General features: G+C 40.7%; 1 protein-coding gene across 10 annotated transcripts in view; it reads right to left on the bottom strand.

Annotated features, from left to right (window-relative positions):
* Nucleotides 1-22,794, bottom strand: part of LOC101159603 (chloride channel protein 2) — a 130,237-nt gene that overhangs the window by 65,880 nt on the left and 41,563 nt on the right. For 6 of the 10 annotated variants that reach the window (XM_078956544.1, XM_023961219.2, XM_023961220.2 and 3 more), the window contains exon 3: nt 10,337-10,387. The exons of the other annotated variants lie outside the window; for them this stretch is intronic. In XM_078956544.1, coding sequence (XP_078812670.1) covers nt 10,337-10,387 — 51 coding nt within the window. The remainder of the gene's footprint in view (nt 1-10,336; nt 10,388-22,794) is intronic. 10 annotated transcript variants of the gene reach the window in all.

Below are 22,794 nucleotides of genomic sequence, written 5' to 3'. Positions count from 1 at the left end.
GCAAATTGGTGACATGGACTGAAGGGGTTAAATGCTTAAAGTTTACCGTATGCAAACATTTTCCTTCTCCTCTGATATGAAATAATACACGCTGCTGCCCTTCACACTGATGATACCCAGCATATATGAAGCACATAGGGATGTCCATCATCAGAAGAAATGATATCTTCCAACACAAAAAGAGCCTTTTTTTCTTAAATAACCTCAACAAGATGAACATGGGAATAAAAGCACCCCTAAACTGAAACTCTCTAGGTTTGTTCTGATATAGTCTTTAAATCACCATCACCACCTCCTTTCATTTGTCTTCTTTGCATGCATTTTAGGCAGGACCAGAGAACCTTACAATCCTTAGAAATATTTCTAATATGGATTAAAAGTAACATTTGTTAGATTTGCTAAATGCATGAAAAATACAAACTGCCACAGCACTCCTCTCAAAACTGCAGAAACATCTCACTTTAGGTGACAGAAGACGTGGACAGCAGGAGAGGTTGTCAGATAAACAAGAATGCAAATGAATTTTCACGTTTTGCAAGCAACACCTACAGGAGCTGCCACACCAAATGCAACGTGTGCACACACACACACACACACACACACACACACACACACACACACACACACACACGCGCACGCACGCACACAGAGTACGATTTTCCTTCTTTCTTCCAGACACTTTTGTAACTAGAACTGGCTTCTTTCTCTGAGTGTATTTTTAGATCTGTGTTCTGTTATGTGAGCAGGTGCACGCGCATTTCTGAGACTCTGTGCGTCATCTCACCCACAGGCCGTCTGTGTTGTTGGACCCTTCTGTCATCAAGTCAATGTGAATGAATGATTTCATGTGCGCGTGTGTGTGAGAAAGTGTAATCTTGTCTCTCTGAAGGTGTAACTGGTTCTGTGCTGGTATTGCTTAACAGCGGAATGGTTGCAGCCTTTATTCTACCTGGCATACAATAAGCAGCATGCAAAGTTCCTAGTCACTGGTGTTGCCGTCTGACTCACCCTTTCACCCCCCCCTCCCCCTAGCCTCAGTCTCCCTCTCTAATCACATTCAACCTCTGACTTCACCTCTAATCTCCCCCTCTGCCTCACAGGCCTTATCTGCACCCCTCCACTACTCCTTTCCATCACATCTTTCATTGCATCCCACTTTTCTCCAGCTCATCTGTTTATGCCTGCTTTCTGCCCCTCTTCTCACCCAAAGCCATGATGTCCACACACCTGCTGAGACTAATTTAGGTTGCCTTGGAGACATGCGGCATCTAGCTCCTTGGTCTGACAATTAGAGTGTGAGGGTGAGCATGCGTGTGTTTAAGAAGATTTCGGTTTAAGCAGAGCATAATGAGGGCTACAGCATGTCTTCAACGTTGACCGTGTTCCTCCACACTGAAGGAACACTGCAGAAAATGTGTACGACGATACGAATGTGACCCATGTGTAAAGGAGGCTTTGTTGCTGCTACAATTCAGATGTAACAAGGGTCTTAGTCCTAACTGCCCTTACAGGTGGATAGAGGCAGTCTGCTGGTAAAATTTGGGAAAACATTTATGTGGTCCGTGCAAAATATCAACATCCTAGACCGCACAGTGAACCCAGCAGGCGACAGGTTGTAGTGAAATCTTATGCAACACGCAATGGTAAGTGCGGGGTGAAGTAGGTGAGACACAGGCGTGTTATACAGATTTTTCTGTTTTTAATCGCCCCAAATCCTGCAGACTCTACAAGGAGTCTGTTAGTGCTGTTCACATGACAATTCTGCGCTCCTTGTGTGCAGCCTGACTGCTAGAAATGAGAAAATTAAACAGTATAGTTTGTGTGAATGTCTAACAGGCACTTGCGTATCATGTGCACACCCTGTGCATTCATAATTTGAGTGGGACCAGTACTCACCTTTTGTTAACGACCAAAGTGTGTTATTACGACAATGTTCGACAGCCTCATCGGTAAATGACATACATGCAACTTCCATCAGTCTTAAAAATACTTCACAATACCTTTGCCACATGTACAACAATGATTTGTTTCATTTTCATGACGCCCTTGAGGCGAACGTACGAGCCTCGAGGGAACTAAAAGACACAACTGCGCTCCCCTTAACCTGTTACCACCAGAGATGTCGCCAACTTCACCTAAATAACACGTACTCAGTGACATTCTATAAATCTTCGACTGTTCACAGTGAATCAGCTGATTCTAACGTGGAGAAAAGCAACTTTTCATAATGGCACAAAGCTGATATGAAAAGCCACTTTCTCAAACATCAGCATTAGCTCATTTACTTTGATTGTAAGCACTTTACTACTGTGCAGTAGTGTTTTATATCCCCGTAAAGCCAATTTTCCCCACTTTAGAATCTGGTGGAATATTACGCAAATTGCATAAACGACTGAAAAGGTACAGTAGTCTGTCATTACATTAGGGTTAAGATGCGGCCACGCCTCTCTATGACCCTCCAAGAGCCGGGCAACCCAAAATCTGCAGGCCCTAGTCGGGTCACCCCCCCATACGGATGCATGTGACTAAGGCTAAAGGTTTTGGACGAGATATATAAACAAAACTTTAAGGCCAAACACCATCTACACAAAGAGCTTCATCGTGAAATTTAAGCAAAATACACATTTTCTTTGTCACCCTTTGAGGTTATAGTGACCCTCCACATTTTCCTCCAACCGTCACTACATGAAACCCAATTATTTAAATGCCCTACTCAAGGTTGCAGCCACGTCAGGGTGTGAAGGGGAGAGGAGCCCACCTTTATTACATCAGCTTTGTACAGTCATGGTGAGGTGAGGACCTGCTCTGTAAGGTGTGTGTGTGTGCACCTCTACATTCATTATGCAGTTTAATGCAGAGGGGACACATTCAATTAGAAAGGCTTCACTGTGACTAGGACCGCCAGCCTAATAACATTACAATAAAGATGACCATTGAATGTCTTCCAACATAGAGGAGGATGGTGAAGGAAACTGATGCTCTGCATTGAGATCTTTTAGTAGCATTTAGTAGCAACCTCCTTTCTCTCCTGAAACTTCACCCGGCCATCAGTGTATCAATAACTGGGGGGCGGCCAAGGTGCAGTGGTAGGGTGGTTGACCTCCAATCGTAAGATTGCGGGTTCTTGCCTGTCCAAGTGTTGAAGTGTCCTTGGGCAAGACACCGAACCCCACCTTGCCTCTGGTGGTACGTTGGCGTGTGAATGTGTGTCTGAATGGGTCTGTGACTGTAAAGTGCTTTGGGCCTTCGAAGAAGGTAGAAAAGCGGTAAGTATACGCCATTTACCATCAGGATTCCGATCCTGAGCAGGAACACATTTACTGTCATTCAAGTGAGCAAAACACCATGAAGTTGAGCTGAGTTTTTTGGCAGCACCTGCCTTCTTCCTGACCTTTGATGGGGTGCCATCAGTTGCCAGACTGACATCATGTGACCGGTTCACTCCAACATTGTCCAGCACTGTAACTAGAGAGCCGACTATGTCAGCAGCTGTTGTTGTGTCCATCAACTCATGGTCTCCTGAACACCTCTAATAAATATGCACAGCTGTATATATCTGTGATGTCGGTGATTTCATCAACAGCGACTGAAAATGCAATAAATGACTGGATTCCTTAATTTGCCACACAAGTCTCCTCAGAGATGTTGTACCTGTAATATTAATCCTTGACAGACTCATGTTGGCAAAGGTGGACTACTTTTTGGGGCACATGTCTTCATCTGCAACCTTCAGCATTTTTCCATAGCTTCACCATCTGAAATGGTTTAGATAATTGCTCGAACTTGTTTGCGATAAGGTAGCTAGGTGTCACTGCTCCATCAGTGAAGTCACGGCTGCAGTAAATCCAGACGGTTGTTTTGTCAGTCCAGCTGATAGTTGGTAAATCTTATGTTTTCTTAACTGCAAATGTTGAAACTTTTCTTTATGGTGAGTCTCATAGTGGTGTTGAATCTTATATTCCTTGAGCATTGCGACCTGTTGATGACATACCAAGCATGCAGGTTTTACATTTAGCTCTATGAACAAATAAAAGTCTTTCCATTTTTCCTGGAATGCTCAGCCCACCACTTCAACCTTTTTTTCTTTTTGACAACATTTTGGTCATTAGTGTGTCACTACTGATCATTCTTATAGCAATGGAACAGTGGTGAGACTCGTGGGGAACCAAACTGCATCTTACCCAGAGGCAGAGCTGTTAGGTTTCGCTTTTGGAACATGCAGAGATGTGCTGCTTCACCTGTTCGGTTTTTCCTTTGCTCTCCCTAGCCTAGTTGCAGAATTGCGCGTTATTTATTTAGAAAATCATAACTGGCCACAGGAATGGACTAGAAACATGCTTTTTTTAAAACATCCTTATCATTTTTACTCTTCATGACTGGGCCTGATTGAACCATCCGCGGGCCGGATACAAACGACTCCCTTAAGACAGAAAAGAAATGTTCGAGAAATAAAAACAATACATCTGTAAATGTTTGCTGTGAGCACCTAACTCTGTTACGCCTCCTTCTTGCTCCTTAATGATCATTTATCTCTTCTTCTTCCTCCTTCAACTAGATCTGTTCCCTATGTTAATGAGACATAAAGGGAGGCGATGTTTATGGAAATGTTCTGCAACAGTCGCTGCTCGGGTCCCCAGTGAGCAGACAAGCAGACAGTCACTCATCGGGAAGCGAGTGTTGCAACAGGAATCCTGTGGTGGCAGCCAATGTCTGCCTCATAAAGGGTAACATCTGCACTCACAAACAGAAGAACAGCACCCCCAAACAGAGACAAGCTCTGGAGACATTTCTTTAGTCAACAAGTCAAACCCACATGACACATTAATGTTAGAACATGTTGAATATTTAAAACAAATGATGAAACAATGACGTCCCTGCTCTAAGTTGGAATTCCTGCAGACATCCTTAAAGCCTTTGTCATATGCACCCGTATGGGGGCGTTGATCCATAAGGGCACTGTTGGTTTTTGGGTTGTCTGGGCCCGTGGAGGGTTGTAAAAAGGAGCAGCTGCATCTTAAGGCGAGTGCAGGTGTGTCTCACAGTTCCCTTGAGGCTTGAACATCAACCTTTAGGGACATGACCATGGAACGTACCATCTTCGTACGTGTGGTAAGTGTATCATGAAGTATTCGTCAGGCTAATGGAAGTTGCACACACTTATGAAGTATGAGTGATGCTATACAGCGTCCTTACGCTACACTCCTTATTGAGGTGGGAGTACTTTTCCCCTACTTAATGCGTTGATTCTACACGCACGTGGTTTGTACAGTGGTATGAGATAGTTTGGGCACCCCTGATAATTTTCAAGATTTTTCTTCATAAATCATCGGTTGTTCGGATCATCAATTTTGTTAAATATATCATATAGCAGATGAACACAGGGATATTTGAGAAGTGAAATGAAGTTTATTAGATTTAAAGAAACTGTGCATCTGCTATATGATAAATTTAACTGAAATTGATGATCCGAACAACCAATGATTTATGAAGAAAATTCTTGAAAATATCAAGGCTGCCCAAAATGTCTCATACCACTGTATGTGCTACACAAGTTGTTCCTAGGATGTCTACAAAAACTACACACCTTGCTCCTTCCTCAGTCTGCAAGATTTGGAGAGGTTGAAGAAATCTGTATGACACGTCTGCGTTTCACTTCCGTCACCTTTACTTCACTACATAGACTGTAATAACAATGGACGAATCGAGGTGTGACGTCACCATGAAAATGCCTTACCTCCGGCTCTTGCGAAATTAGGCAAAATCCCTAAAACATTGCTTTCAGATATGGATGCCGCCATGTTGAAACCATTCAACAGTGATTGGTCCGAGTGGGTTTGAGTCATCGGATTTATGTGGTTGCCATAGATCACTGTCGACTGGTTTCAACATGGCGGCGTCCGTATCTGTAAAGCAATGGTACTTCCTATTTGGGAAAAGGAGAAGGGAGGGCATGAGACGTCCATTGTTTTTTCAGCCAATGGCTCACTACGACCAGTCGCCCGCAGCAGAAAAAGTGCATGATTATTTTTTCTCTACGGGTTCATTGAGCGGTCTACGACCTTGATATTTCGTGCAGGTCACCTGGGTACAAGTTTGACCGTTTCCCCCCGCAGACAGCTCGTATCCACTGGCAGCAAATCTAATCATCCGTAGTTTGGATTTTTCATTCATTTAATGCTCTTTGTAAATATGTAATTCCTTAAAACCTTTTACTAAAGATTCAGAGTCGATCTCTTCAAATCAATTTTATTCTGTTGTGTTTTGTGTGTAATCTGCAGGATGTAATCTGGATCCCTGTAGGTAAGGCTGAATAACCTCACAATTCAGAACAACTTTGGCAAAAACTAAAGCTTAAATCAGCTGTACAGATAGTTTTAAACTATGTCACTTCTCCACTTCTATTCGATTGTTTTCCTTTTAATGAAATTGATATGATTCTTCAGAACCATGAGCGTTTATGGATCGTTGTTTCTCATGTAAATGGATGAATGAAAGGCCTGAAACTGTTCTGAAACATATTTCAGAATCAAGACAAGCATTTTTTTCACAAGCAAATAAAAATCCTGAAGCAGTTGTGTACAAACATCCAGATCAGCAGCACTAAAAAAAAAAATGCACAAAAAGGAAACACCTGACAGTGTGGCCTCTGTTCCTCAGATCAAAAACTTACAGAACAGCCATCTCTTTGTGGTGAGCAATAACAGATCAGATCAAGTCTCACTGAATGAACTCTTTCATCAGGTTTCTGAAAGCCAAACAAAAATATCCCATCTTTCTTAAGGCCGTGTGGGTCAACTGTGAGTTGCTTTGTTGCAGAAGTTCTGATCAGACTGTTCGGTTTGAACTTTTAAATGTCTATTTCGACTGCATTTCAACTTCTGAACTCTTTCCTGTAACTTCAGAGTCGCAGATCAGTAACATTTTTCATCTTCAGCCTCACACACTCAGAAGATCGATACCATGGCTCTAACACACATCTTAATGAATGCATTAAGGTCTCAGGCCAAATGATTCTATCCCCATCTCTGGCTCTTTCCATGAAGTCACTGCATTCTTCCGTCTTCTGACGGCCTGTGGAACCTACTGAGTCAGCCAGCATCACCCTGACCTCCTGATTTCTGCAGGAATCAATACCAAGACACAAAGTGAAGATCAAAAATGCCCGGTAGCCACAGCAATTAAAAGATCTTTTACTCAGCCAAATGTACGGTGGCCCAGAAGGGTCACAACACAACACATTAACTTTATACACAACACACTAACTTTACACACAACACATTAACTTTACACACAACACATTAACTTTATACAAAACACACTAACTTTACACACAACACACTAACTTTACACACAACACATTAACTTAACACACAACACATTAACTCACAATACAACACATTAACTCACAACACAACACAATAACTCACAACACAACACATTAACTCACAACACAACACAATAACTCACAACACAACACATTAACTCACAACACAACACATTAACTCATGGCCCAGAAGGGTCACAACACAACACATTAACTTACCTCACAACACATTAACTCACAACGGAAGTAAAGCAGCAATTGAAGTGCTTTTATTCTGAAATTTCTACTGGGCTGAGCAGCTAACTACCTAACAGAAAGTAATGTCACAGTGAGCTGTGGAGGGAGCATGTTATTGCTACAAGAGAAGCTAGCAGGCAGTGTTGCCAGAAACTTTGTCTTTACTACGGTTCTCCTTCCTCTAAACACACACAATATGAACACACACTCCTCCCTCTGCTCTGACACCCCCCTCTGTCGCTGCACGCGCGCTCCTCTCCTCTCCTTTTTTCTGCTCAGTCCTGTGTGTGCGTGTGTGTTGGGGACTGCACGTGCCTGTGTGAGAGGACTGAGCGGAAAAAAGGAGAGGAGAGGAGCGCGCGTGCAGCTCCCTCCACAGCTCACTGTGACATTACTTTCTGTTAGGTAGTTAGCTCCTCAGCCCAGTAGAAATTTCAGAATAAAAGCACTTCAATTGCTGCTTTACTTCCGTTGTGAGTTAATGTGTTGTGAGGTAAGTTAATGTGTTGTGTTGTGACCCTTCTGGGCCATGAGTTAATGTGTTGTGTTGTGAGTTAATGTGTTGTGTTGTGAGTTATTGTGTTGTGTTGTGTTGTGAGTTAATGTGTTGTGTTGTGAGTTAATGTGTTGTGTTGTGAGTTATTGTGTTGTGTTGTGAGTTATTGTGTTGTGAGTTAATGTGTTGTGTGTAAAGTTAATGTGTTGTGTGTAAAGTTAATCTGTTGTGTGTAAAGTTAATCTGTTGTGTGTAAAGTTAATGTGTTGTGTGTAAAGTTAGTGTGTTGTGTATAAAGTTAATGTGTTGTGTTGTGACCCTTCTGGGCCACCGTACAAATGTCTTCAAAGCTTTTAAAATGTTAAAATGCCATTTCATGTCAAATGTTTTTCTAAACTAAGCTTACATGCAGTTCTATGGCTCTGAGTTAAGTCACATTTCTTCAAAATGATTACATTTAAAAAAATATATCTACGTTTTCTCAGAGCTGCTAGAAAGTAAACAATCAAATGTATTGAAAAAAAATTGATATTTTTAGTGCGCCTTGTTAAAAATAGAAAATAAAAATTGAAAAATTCAAAACTGTGCTCTTACATTAATTTTTTAGTTTGCTGGATCTGAACAAACCAAAAAAATTGAAAAGCTATTAGTCTTGTTCTGATTAGGGTGCAAGCTGAATAAAGACAGATCATCAACATTTTGAACTATTCTCAGACACACAAACACCAGGACATCCTCCTGAGCACATTCATTCTCTAACTTCAGATGGAGCAGAATGGTGAAGCAATCGCACTGGAGCTCGTTTGCAGCAAACGGGACCAAAGTTTTAGTTAAACTTCAGTTAAAAAAAACTTTCAACCGTGGCTTCAGCAGACCTAATTTCAGTTTACAGTTTTTAAGATAAAATCTCTGACAAAAACACGTCATGTTACTGGAATCCACTTCAGCCAGCATTTCTGTCCAGTTCCAAAGTTGAAAGACGGTGTGTTTGGGATGAAGGGAAAAGGCTGCAGGAGATGGAGCCAAACGCAGCACTGATGATCGCAGCAGCAGATCTGCACAGGACGGTGTAAGTGTGTTTGTGCGACTGTGTTTGTGCTGATACTAAAGTACTGCCCTCCTCCCACTGATTCCCTTCCTTCCCTCTCGTTCCAAATTGCTATTTGTCTGTCAGATTTTATAAACTTCCTTCATCCATCCGTCTCCAGACCTTTGTTCTCATCTCTCTTTTCTCAACTTGCCACTTCTCCAGCACTAAAAATTCTTTTAGTTTTACTCTACACCTTCATTTGTGTTCTCTGCTCTTTTTGGCAATGGCTTTCTGCCGTGTGGCCCCGCCCACCAACAAACGGAAGGACTCACACACATGCACACACAAAAATGGGGCTCTGCAATTGCAGAGTCAGCACTCCTGTTCTGCAGTCCTCTGCAGACATACCCCTGTGCCGGTTTACACTTAAAACTCTGCTGTGACCAAGATCACAGCATTCCCATCCACATCTAGCAGCACCTACTCACTGAACAATCATTTACACAGAATCTGCACTCGTTTATGCAGAACCTGCACTCCTGTAGGCAAAACCTAACACCCGTTCACGCATTATTCTCACTTTTTTACGCATAATTTGCACTCGTTTATGCAGTACCTGCATTCCTTTATGCAGTTCCTTTATGTTTTTACAGAATCCACACTTGTTTATGCTTAATTCTGCACTTGTTAGATTATGGACTTTTTGTGAAAAGAAACCCTTTAAACAAGTATTGAATACTTTACTACAAAGACACTCCGATGGCTAAAAAGAGGAAAGAAATTACACACACGAATATTTTCATGGATCAATTTTAGCTTCACCTTCAACCAGTTTTCTTGTTTTTCGATCGTTTAGTGAAACGTCTTAAAATGTTTCAAACGTCTGTGCAGCTGTTTTTCATCTGAAACTCACATTTATGAGCATTAACTCCAGCAGGTGCATTTCTCTATCTGTGCGTACATATAACATGAATATGCTGATGAATGTGAAAAACTGAAAGCAGGGTTAAAGGTAAAACATGAGCTCTGACTCTGCTGAGTGTGTTATTTTTATATGATGACAGCATTAAAGCCCTGCGAAGCCAGAGTCTGTTCTGAAGCATCACGGTAAAGCAGCCACTTAACATCCACTTAGTATGGATTAAGGATGGCGGAGAAGCAGTAGCTGCAGCTTTATGGCTTCACTGCAGAACCAGTTTAGGGGCTGGATGGGCGTACTGGTTAGGACACATGACACGGTTTGTTTTACCCGAGTAAAAGTCCTGGGCTGGAGCCTGCAGCACATAGGGGTACCCTGACCCTGAGGAACAGACAGATCATAGAACATTGTTATGATGAAGAGCCTCCACCAAACACCCAACTACTGCGAAAAACAAAAATACAAAGCTGTTCCAGAAAATTGTCATCCTCTGATATGAATGATGGACAAACATCGCTGTAAACAAACAAACAAACACAGAGAAAGGATAGTGAGATAGCAGCACCAGCTTCCATCTGAAATAAAACTGTAGCCACGACATGGAAGACCAACCAGCTCTGGAGGCTCCAAACTGAACCTCTATGCTATAGACCAAAGCTTGATGTACATCTGAATTTAAACTAATGCAGATCACCCATACTTTGACTCCTCCTCCCTCATTTCCTGCTACTCACTAATGAACCAAAAGGATAATGAGATCCTAGAAGTGAGGACTGTTGGACAAGAACAAGAACCCAAGGAGATCGGTGAACATTCCCAATGGAATGATAAATGCCAGAGACTCATGATCTGCACCTTTTACACCAAGGATTTGGAAAATCTTATGAAGCAATCAAAACCATTTTTATTTTTAACATACTTTTCCTGCATGAAAACAAAACAAAGAGAAAATCCAGTGGTGATTTTAACAGGATCAGGCCACTGAAGAGCATCAATTCACTTCAATTTAAAGAGCCCAATATTACAACAATAGTCGCCTCAATGGGCTTTTCACCGGTAATTGTATGGTAAACATGAAATCATAAAGAACATGAAGTCCTAAAATTCAATAGGTAATGGTTAAACTAAACTAAACGACTAGGCTAAACTGGGCATCCCTCCCCTTAGACCCTCTTTCAAATCAAATCAAACTTTATTTGTAAAATAGCGCTACTCATGCATTGCGCAGTTTGAAGCTCTTTAACACTAAAAACAAAAAACACACAATATTATAGTAAAAACCCAACCTACCCTTTACCCTTCCCACTCCCCTCCGTTAAAACATATGACCCATGACCCCCACGTACAATAATGACTATGCAACTTCTTAAATAAATAAACAAAAATAAAAAACATTAAATAAATAAAACAATAAATAAAAAAATGTAAGGCTTGGCTCTCTGCTGTGAGGAAATAGTATTTGGGAATCTCTTTATACCAGGAGCCAGCTTGGCCATGGGAGCATCACCACAGTGCCCACCCAGACTGGGACAACAACAGGGTCCACTTCACAGCCGTGACGCTGCAAAGTTAGACTCCAGCCGCCCCAGCAAGGGTGACAACCGCGGCAACAACCACCGACCAAGCCGGCAAGCCCTGGAAGAAAAGATCCCCACAAGAAACACGGGGGCTAAAATCATAAGATACTAAAATTAAAGACAGAGGATGTATATAAAAACATGAAATGTAGAATAATTTGCATAAAATGAAATTAAATACATAAAATAACCCATACTAAAACTAATAGAATAAATTAGCAGTTAGAATAAACAAAAAGTGAAATTAAAAAGGTGGATCTTGAGCCCCTTCTTTTTTTTATATTAATTTTTTTTATATTAATTTTTATTTAAGTGAGACAACAGAAAAACAGCCTCTTTTTAAAAACCTTTTTTTCACTGTGTCATAAAAACCTTTTGTCAAAATGCTTTCTGACTGCCATTTTGCCTTGTTAGCATTTTTTTCATGTAAAACTTCTGGTTAAAAATAAAAAGGTTTTTCGCTTCAATCGCATAGAAAACTGCAGAGTGTAAAAAGGCTGGATGCTGTGGTTGAGGCATCACTGATGGCTGCAGAGCAATAACCCGATCTTCAGATGGATGGAGGGAGGAACACACCAACACTTGGGTTACAGATTATACTCAGCAGAGAGGCAACAGAGGAAGAGGTGATGAATGGCAGAGGAAGATGGAAGTGAACAGCACTGGGTGCCAAAAACCAACACTGGAGGAAAATTGAAAGAAGAATTTAAAGGTTAGTGGAAAGAAGGGAGAGATGCTTTTACAGAAATATGGAAAATAATGAAATGAAGCAAAAAAAGCAAGAAGAGGAAAAGATGATGGATCAGGAGGATGAGGGAAAAACAGGAACCAACAGAAACTTGACAATTGGAGGGGGAAAAAAAATCAATTTCAGTTGGAAGCAACTCAAGTGTAGAAACAAAATAAAGTTGGAAAGATTTAGTTTCAAGTTTGAAATGCCTCAATCATTCAAAGGTGTAGTTGATGTAACCGGATAAAAATACTGATAGGACTCATAAATCTTTGCAGGTGGTGCAGTAAAAAACAGCTTCAAGGTGTTCCACAATCAAACTGCATTTAATCCATAATTCTGCTTTTACTGCATCTCCTGCTGACGGCTGGAGAAGTGGGCGAGCTGCCGTCTGATCTCTGGAGTGTCAGGAAGGAAAATTAACATAATTGGTTTCTGAGGAATGAATAAATGCATTCAAGTTTTAAATGAATTATTGCTTTGGCAGTGTATTGCACTGCTGAAGGAGTGATCTCCCCCCCCCCTCCACCCACCCACTTCTTCCTCCTTGCTCTTTCATCACTCTCACTTCTCCTGCATTTTTCAGTGTTTTGACAGGTGGACAGGAACTCCAGCTGGATACGGCATTATTCTTTAAAATGGCTCCCAGTGGCCTTAGAACCGTAATGAGTTTGGCACCCAGCGTTGAGCCGACAAATGATACACGTCCATTTATGGTAAAAAATGTCATGAAGGAGAATAAAATGAACCTTTAAAGTGCACCTTTTTTCCCAGTCTTTTTGATAAAAGAGTGGTCACTGTGGACCAAAAACTATCATAGGTCTTCATTTTTAATGAAGTAAAAGAAGAAGCGGAGCAGACGGCATCAGGAACACAAGTGAAAACTGGCTCTTCTGTTGACCCATGAAGAAAACATTTTTAGCAAAAAATGTTAAGAGAAAAACAAGAACAGAATTTGTTTTGATCATTGATCTAAGAAGAGGTTGTAGAGGAGATAAAAAAATAATTTTAAGGCCCACTCAGATGAACGTTTTGTTTTTGGTGTTGTTAACATGTTCTTGGGACATTTTTCCGATGATAAGGACATATATATAAAGAAAATTGCGTATTGTGAAAATGAGTATTTTTTTTAATCAAAATCATTCAATAAAGACTGTTGTGATGTAGAAAATACGCTGGGCGAGCCACGAGCTTCCTGCTCTGCTTCATTGTGATGCTTCCACTTGCAGACAAATGTACGTCTTTGTTTTCCTCACCTGATCTTTGCTCGCCATTGTGGTTGCATCACTAGTTTAAGCTTGGGGATGTGAGGGGTTGTAAGCTAGTGGAAGAGTGTAAATAAAGGGATGATGGGAAACCAGTGCTAGCTTACTCCCTGCCAAAAGTCCCACCCACAACTCAGAGGAGAGTTTCTAATGAACTACTGTATGCTTCACAGAAACCATGTCCTAGAAAATGACAGTTTTTTTTTTCTTTTTTGTTGCATAATCATAATTTAAAAAAAAATCATTGGGAGCACTTTAAAAAAAGATCAAAAGATTCTCGGAGTGGAACTTTAACAGACAACTTAAAATTCAAGGAAGTGTTTCATGAAGTATTTGTAAGAATAATAGAAATTGTTCACACTACTGACGTACTGGTCATTATTAAGGTGCGAGTACTGGTACCTTATTGGCTGCAGGCTAATGCTTCACGGATTGGGTGTCTGTAGAAAGTCCACACAAACTACACTCCATCCTTATTTCTAACAGTCAGGCTGCACGCAAGGAGCGCACTTAAATCAGAAAAATCTTCCAACATTCCTGCATCTCTCGACATGCTCACCAAGCGCTCAACAACCTTGCACCACGCCCAGCGGTAGGGCGGTCGACCCATGATCGTATGATTGCAGGTTCAATTCCCGCCTTGCACGCCCACGAACGATGCGTCCTTGGGGAAGACACTGAACCCCACCTTGCCTCTGGTGGTAGGGGGGCGCCTGTGTTCGGCACCAGTGTATGAATGTGTGTGCGACTGGGTGAATGGGCCTGTGACTGTAAAGCGCTTTGGGCCTTGTAGGTAGAAAAGCGCTATATAAGCATACGCCATTTTACCACATTACCTGCGGGCCACCTACATGCTCCTGTACAGGTATGACCATTTTTCACTCACAGACAGCTCACATCCACCCGGAAGGACAAATGTGAATAAAGTTTGAATCAACAACAGTTTTTTCCCTGATTGGCTTTGGTAACAGCCTCATGTTTAGTAAAATGAAACTCCGAGGAGTGCGTCCTGATTGTGTCACAAGCAATTGTGTCCTCTTAGTTCAGGTTGCCCGTTTGAAACCCACTGCTTATTAATTGTTGATTTAAACTTCAGCAGAGACGCAGAGCACGTGTCTGCCTAAAAGCCTCTGTGATGCCAGGAGGCCTGCTGACTCACCTGTACTTTTCAGAGACAATGAAAATGAGCCTCATTTAACAATTTAAGTGAACTCATTTAAAATGCTAAGTTGAAAGGGAGCTTCATCCAAATTTGATTTGATGTTACAAAGAGCCATGAACTCCCCTGGTGACTTGGTAAAGGGAGATGCCTGCATTAAAAAAATAAAGATGTTTAGCATCTTTTTGAGAAATTTCTCTCTGAAAATATGAAACTTTTAACCTATTTTTAGACAACAGAGCAATTAAAAAAATCTATTTTCTGCTTAAAATTCAACCAAGTAAAAACAATATTTGATTTCCCAGTCCAAAACAGTCAAAATGTTTCTGTTAGCTTATTTTTAATTTCTTTGTTTTAAACTCATAGTTCTGATCAACTTCTTTCCAGTTCATTTATTTTCTTTTCATTTACACCCCTTAGATAAATGTTGTGTTTGCCTTGACGTTACACAGCACAAGAGTGTAACTGCAGTAGTTGTGAAGCAGACAGACAGAGATTCTGCATATTTATTGACATTGCAGATGAGGTTTAACAAAGTCTTTACAGCTCCAGTGACGATAAATTTAACGTTTTTTTTGTTTCTCCTCCTTTTAATGAAATCAAAGCTCCTCTCTTGGCATGGTACCTGCTGCAGCTGTTCCCCCAAAACCAACCCTGCTGGGGAGCCACGTGAATATTAAACATTACGTCAGTCGTGCTGCTCCTGGTTAGCCGTTCTGCAGGAGCCATCTTGACTCAACCTGTCCATCCTGAGATAACAAAATCAATGTAAGCCCATCCTGCAGCCAGCGACTGCAGTCTGTGCTGCTGACACACACGTTGGCCCTCCTCCACCTCTGTCGCAGCAGCAGCAACGCGCCGCCGCAGATGCTCAAGTTCTCCCACAAACACACACAATCTACCAGAGTGCTCCAGAATCAAATATTGATCACTCCCTCCTCCATCTCCTTGGTTACTTGATATGTGAAGTGAAAGTCCGATCCCTCCCCATCAAATAGGCCCTGAACTACACACACTCGGTGCATGTATGGAGACGTTGCTTTCTGTTCTTGGCTTAATGCTGAGTGTAAATGACGTGTCAGCACCCCCAACAGTGCGGCCGCGTGTGACGGCACAACCGCACACACCTAAAGCAACCAATGCAAGCATTTCTAAAGCGTACATGCAAAAAAAATTTTTTTAAGTATATCAGTTTTGGCTGAATGTCACTGTACCAATGGATAAATACAGATAAATGCATTTCCTGCAGAATCATAAACAGTCTGTTTCCGCTGGACAACATTATCCAATGTCTTTAGCTGCGCTCTTTGTGAATGTGATGATGCTCAAAGAAAACATTTTAAAGAAAAGGAGAAAAAAATTAAAAAATTAAAATATGTAGTGTTCATATAAGCTCCCGGTTTATAATATCCAAACTTTACGTGTCTCATTTATTCCGAATCAGGACAGAAATTTTCCCTCCATCTTGTTGAACAAAGATCAGAAGAAGTGACTGATTTACAGACAGGAGGAAGAAGAGGAGAAAGACAGACGTGATGGGACTGATGGCAGACGAAAAACTGAGACGATGCCGCAAAAAACAGTAGAAAGGATGGAAAACTGCTGGTCGCTAGGTGCCTGCCAGTCACCATGGTAACCTGTGGCGCCACGCTGTGCTCCTGCTGACATCACACCTGTTGAAATAAATGTGTGTTTGCACATGTGTTGCCTCAGGACCAATTAAACATCCAAACTGAGCAGGTGGACTGACAGGAGGGAAAAAGAAAGAGGTCGTTTTATTATGTCATAAGCAGCTGTTAGCATAGCGATGTGTGTGTGTATTCTTGCACATGACAGAGTCGGTGGGGCATCATCATCTGTAAAGATCGCAGCCGCCATAAAGCGCAGCAGAGCAGGACAGAGAAGTGTCCTCCTCTGCTTCAAAATGCTTGTTGTTCTTCCAAAACAAAAGGAAAATAAGAAGCTTTGTTTGTCCGTACTTCTGTGGATAAAGTTTGACTAAATTGGCGCATGATGGAGAGTGCCCCCCCCCCCCCAACTCAAGATGTTACAGACAATGACATCAAAGGTGTAAAAAACTATCCTTGTTTTTTTTTTTTTTTTAAACATCAAAACAAAAAAAGAAAAGAAAACTAAGACAGGATTGCACTCACAGTCAGAACTTTTCAATTTTAGTTTCTGTTCCAATTCTCCATATCAAAGTTCAATGCTGCCCCCTGCTGGCCTGCATGGACTGACATTCTAAAAGAGTGATTCTTTTTTCTCCTTTTCATCATTATTCCCTTATTTTACTGCTGTTCTTCAACACAGTACAATTCTTTTTTGCTTTCAGATTAATTTTCTTCAGAGTTGGTCTCACTGAGGTTTCTTTACTTTCATGACCTGAAATGTTCTCTTCTCATCCTGGAACATAAATGTATGTACACCAACATTCAGATGGCTTCACTTATACATATTTAATTACTCAGTGTATTTTCATTTTTGCTTCTGCCTTCTTCGTTCTGTAGGCATCTGAAGCTTCATTTGGTCAAATGTGGTAATTTATTACGCACACATTTTATTGCAAGCTTAATATTTTCATTGTCATAAACTAAGACATTATAATTTTTCTCCCACATTTTTAAAGTTTTATTTCAGATTTGTGCTGCTCGAAATGCTTCTACTTCCTTTCTTCTCAAAACAGAACATTGTCTGTCAACAGCGAGGTCTACATTTCAGCATCTTCTGAAGGAAACAGGAAAACAAAAGCTCTTTCAGAGCAGGTTAGTGGAACAACAAGCAAGGGTGTGATTAGACCAAAACTCTGACCCTGAAAACAGCAATGACCCGTTTCTGCTGCAAAACGGAGCAGGTCTAAAAAGGGAGTGATGGATGCGGAGTACATCCAGAGGGGCAGAGGTGGTCCAGCCTTAAATGATTAAAGTCTGCAATTTCAGAGGTGATGGGATTGAAAGTGGGTTGGGCTCAGGATTTCTGCATCGCTGCACTTCTTTGTAAAAAGTCACCATATGATAGAAAAAATAAAAAAATAAAAAGAGCGAGCTAAGGAAAAGCATTGGATTATGATCTATCTAGTAATATCTGAAGGGGCTGCATGGATCACCTCATATAATAGTTCCTAAAAGAACCTTCACTTCCACATAAGAACATATAGATCAGCAGCTGGTGCTGCAGCTTACCTTAGAAACCGGTAACTGTGAAGGACAATGACTTTGACCCTAACCCTAAAGAACTGTCTGCTGCTGCTGTACTTTGGTTTTATTTGTATAGAAATGTAGAGAAAACGGTTAATCCAAAGAAGATCAGTCCACGATTATTAAAGCTTCTCTTGGTAACTGGCAGCTTTCTCTCATACACAAACAAGATAAAAGAACTGCAACAGTCATATATATATATATATATATATATATATATATATATATATATATATATATATATATATATATATATATATATATATATATATATATATATATATATATATATATATATATATATATATATATATATATATATATATATATGTGTGTGTGCTAATAGAGCAGTTTTCTAATCAAGTCGATCGTGAAATAACAGTGGTAAGCTGAACTTTCTGTTGGTTTAGACACTGTCGGTTTGATCCTAAAGGAGGAGAAAAACAAAGCAATCACAGCTGATAATAGTTTTATCTCCAGCAGTTGTCTGAAACAATTGTTTGCAATACGGATACCACCACGTTGGAACCAGACGTCAGCAAGCAGTGACTGGTCTGATTCGGTTCGAGTTACTATGGCAACCACTGTCACCACAGGAGTGAGTTTGTTGGAAGGCCACACCCCTACCACTTGGAAGCGGGCTACACTAAACTGTCAAACATTTTGAATGTTGGACTTGGGGGGCGAGCAGGCACCACCTACTTTTTTGATGAATCTGATTGGTCATTTTACAACTTGAATAACATGAACCACAGAAAAAAAATGTTGTTAAAAAAAATGAAGGATTGTCAAAAACATGTTAAAAACTGTATCAGAGTAAGAATGATTATTCTGACAAATAGAATGACTTCTTGGAACCCACGACTATGTTCTGTTTGGAACACCAGGAGGGAGGGGTCACTCAGTCCAGTTCTCAGATACAGTCAATTTTGATAAACTGCGGATTTTCTGATGTTTGTTAAAAAGGATTTGGGTTTAATGAAAGTTTACAAAATTAGTAGTAAAAATGTCTTGTTGAAAGTGACGTAATTTATTCCGAATCATGTTGTAATTGACTGGCAGTAGCATCTTGAGATTCTTACAAGCATCTGCATTTGAGGCTGATTATATACCAATGTCTGTTACTGGAACCACTTTTATTGCTCATCACTATGAGCAGCAGTTGCTGCTCTGAATTTTAGCCTTTTTAATTACATGCAGACACCACTAAACTGACGCAGCCTCTGGAGAGGACTGCAGCTGCAGCTGGAGACTACTGCATGAAACCTTTCTAAACTGTGTGCTGCTTTAAATGTCCAATAACTAAAGAGTGTGCAAGCCCATGAATGTCTGCATGCACGTGCACAGCCTTTGCAACAGACTCTCCTTGTGTTTGAATCACTGCTTGTTCTTATGGCCTTCGCTGCTTTTTGACTTTCTCTTTAGCAGAGAAACGAGTGCAAACCACACATCCTTGAAGGCTTCTACTGAGACATGAATCAATTCAATCACTGCCAATTTGGAGTTCTGATCCGTCCAACACGAGTACAGCAAAGAAGAGCTGACTCAACCGCTGCCAGTAAACACCAGGAAAACTCCTCAGTGAGATGAAAGTGCAAAGCATGTGCACAAAAGCAGGGGCACACAATCGGATGCTGAGAAAAGGAGGATGCTGGGTGCAGTTTTGACTCAACTCCAGTAGATGGCTCTCTGTTTTAACAGAAACTGCAGCTTTTCTGCAGATACAGAGTTGGTAGAGTTGGTACAATGTTCTGCAAAAGCTTTTTTTTTAAAGAAAACTAATGAAAAAGCAAGCCCTAAAACATGATAGGACTCTTAACTCAACACTTTGTTGCAGACCTTATAGAGAGATCCTGAGTTTACTGATCAACTGAGGCTTCAGCACCTGCCAGCAGTAAATGTGATCCCTTCCTCGTGGCGGTGACAGGTTTAAGCTCCTTTCAGAGATGTTCCACAGGCTTTAGATAACAAAAGGGGCTCTTCAGAGAAACGTTTTGTTCTCAGCTTTTTGCAACTGCTTGATCATTATCCCGTTGACTGCCCCATTACCTGTGACTGAATCCAACTGTTCTGATACTAGCGAGCACACTTCTGTCCATGATGCTTGATGGTCCACCCTGTGCCAAATGGAGTAAAGTAAAGCAGCCCCAGAACACCCTTGAGCCTCTTGTTTTTTCCAGTTGGGACAGCGATCTATCATCATTTCTAAACTGATAGTTATGCTACCAAAGTCTTACCTGGAGATGGTCATCCATGCTTTTATCTCCTCTTCTTTAGATCTACAGACACTCAACTCCAGTTTGTCCAGAACAAAGCAGAAAGGTTTTTAGCAGAATCTACCAGAAGAACGCACTGATTCTCTTTACATTTGCTACCAGTACAATTTAGAATTTATTCATTCATTTTTTAAACCCATTTTGTCCCGGGTTCAAGGGGCTGCCGGAGCCTATCCCAGCCACTCATGGGCGAGGGCAGGGGACCTCCTGGACAGATCGCCAGTCTGTTCCAGGGCCACTAATCACACTCACATTCACATCTAGGAGGAAGCCGAAGTGCCCTGAGAAAACAAATGCATGCACGGGGAGAACATGCAAACTCTACACAGAAAGGTCCCCATCAATGATCTGTTTCAGGGCCTTGAACCGAGGGCCTTCTGGCTGCGAGGCAAGAAGCTAACCACTGCCCCACCATGCACCCTAAATTTAGAATTGATTTTAAGATTTTAGTTTGAACTTATAGAACTTTAAATGAAACCCGGTCCCCAAATAGATTTCTTGCAGACTCCCTACTGTAGACACTCCCTACAGTCCTTGGGCCAGAACTTCCTTAACATCCAAAGAGCCCGGTTTAAACCTGGTGGAGACCTGTACAAAGCAGCAGCCCACAGACTCTGGAATTCTTTTGACCCTCCGCGTTCCCGATTCCTTTGATTCAGACAAGCCTTTAGTTAACTCTGCAGCGACCTGCCTTGTATTTATTCATTAATTTTATTGCATTTTATTTGTACATTGTCTTGAAGTTGATTCATGACAACTGGACTTCAAATCTTCCTTGAAACAGATCAAGGAGAACCTTCACAGACTTGTACATTGTAAAGCACTTATCTGTTAAAAATGCGCTATGATTCAAGTCTTCTTTTTTCTTTCTTTTCCAAAAACTTCCAGTTTTATCAGATCGGTCCTTACTCATTTCCCATCATGCTTTGGGCTTCTGCTTTTAGCTTTGCTTTTCACTTTGGTTCTTAATGATTTACTTGTAAAAGATTTCCTTCTTGGTCGTTTCAGACAGTTCCCCTTCAACTTGACCTTAGACGTCTCTGAAGGTTGTTCTGGACTTATTAGGTTTCCGTTTGTCACAACATTTCAGGAGCTTGACTTCAGTCTTTGGACCTTTGGAACATTTAGCTGCTAGGAGATGTTCTTTACATGTCCACAAACATGCTTCATTACTTCAGGTCATTTTTGTAAATGAGATTTGACTCGTAACTGGCTTACAAGGTTTAACAAAGGTTAAAATGTCACTTTCTACAGTTTTCCAGGTCTGTTCTTATGATTCCTGTAAACAACATTTTAAAATAATGTCAAGTTTTTGTCAGTTGGTTTTAGGTATTTTTTTGTTCCTGTGGTTTTTAAGGTATTTGAGTGAGTCTTGTTTGTTTTTGAACAACAGTTTTGGCTCAGAATCATTTTAATAACAGAATTAGCTCAATGGGATCCTTATCCAAAAACACAAACCTTTTTCTAAAAAGAGCAGAGGGAAGTTTGGAGGAAGTCTGTAAAACTTCAGCCTCCTGCTCATCCACAGAAATGTCCAACACAGAGGAGCAACTGATTCCACAGCTCCGAATGGACGACTGATGTTTGCTTTGTTAGATTATATTTTACACTTCTGCATAGATGAAGAGAACAATAAAACAGGCAAACTTATTATGAATGCCACAGCATGTTCCACTAGAAAAAGAGTTTATGATAAAAATGTTGGAATGATGACAACAATGAAAGGATAAGGAGTTCTAGTACTATTACTAAAACAAATAGTAACAGGATTTCATTTATTTTCTACTTTGTCAGGACTCTCATGAGACTGAATGTAGTTTACAGGATGTAAAACTCTGTGTTCTTTATTTATTTATATGATTTTTAAAAAGCTCTTAAGATCCAAGAGTCAGTCACTCACTTTCTACATTTGACATTAATGTTTTTCTCTGTTTATGTCATACATTTTAAAAGTCTTTATAGATTAATTTTGAACAAATTTGGAACACTTTCAAATGAACAAACTGAATTTAAAATGATATTCATAATTTTTTTTCTTTTTTCTACATTAAAACATTTGGACTGACTGCACCCATGTGTGTGCGTGTGTGTGTATATTTGTGTGTGTGCATCCGTCACCTAATTTATTATAAAGCATAGATGAAGGTTAATTTCTTCACCTGTATTTACAGACCGTCTGTTCCTGCTGTCTTGTAATCAGTCGTATTTATTGTCTTACAAACACACAAACCATGAATGACTTTACAGGAGGACAAAGGAAATGTGTACTGAAGGGCTTTGGATCTACACATGCTGTCCACAGGTTTTAGAAGAGGACAGTTACTGCAATAACTCCCTGACTGGGAGAACAGGGCCGCTGGAGATCCAGATTTCAGAGAGAGGTCCTTCAAGATGCAGCTTTGATCCATTCTCAGAGAAGAACCCAGGGTCATAGGGAGTTTTGGATCTTTGATTCCCAGAAACCCTCACCTGGGTGACCCAACTGAAAAGTCACTGATGTTCACATAAAGGTTATGCTGAAGTGATTGTCTTTGTCAAGGTGCAGATGATGTTTCTATGATACGAGTATCAGAATATCTGAAGAAAT

The sequence above is a fragment of the Oryzias latipes genome, chromosome 13, assembly GCF_053564925.1.
Source record: "Oryzias latipes strain Hd-rR chromosome 13, Olatipes_Hd-rR_3.1".
NCBI classification, from domain to species: domain Eukaryota; kingdom Metazoa; phylum Chordata; class Actinopteri; order Beloniformes; family Adrianichthyidae; genus Oryzias; species Oryzias latipes.
This window is presented reverse-complemented; position numbering and strand designations above follow the sequence as displayed.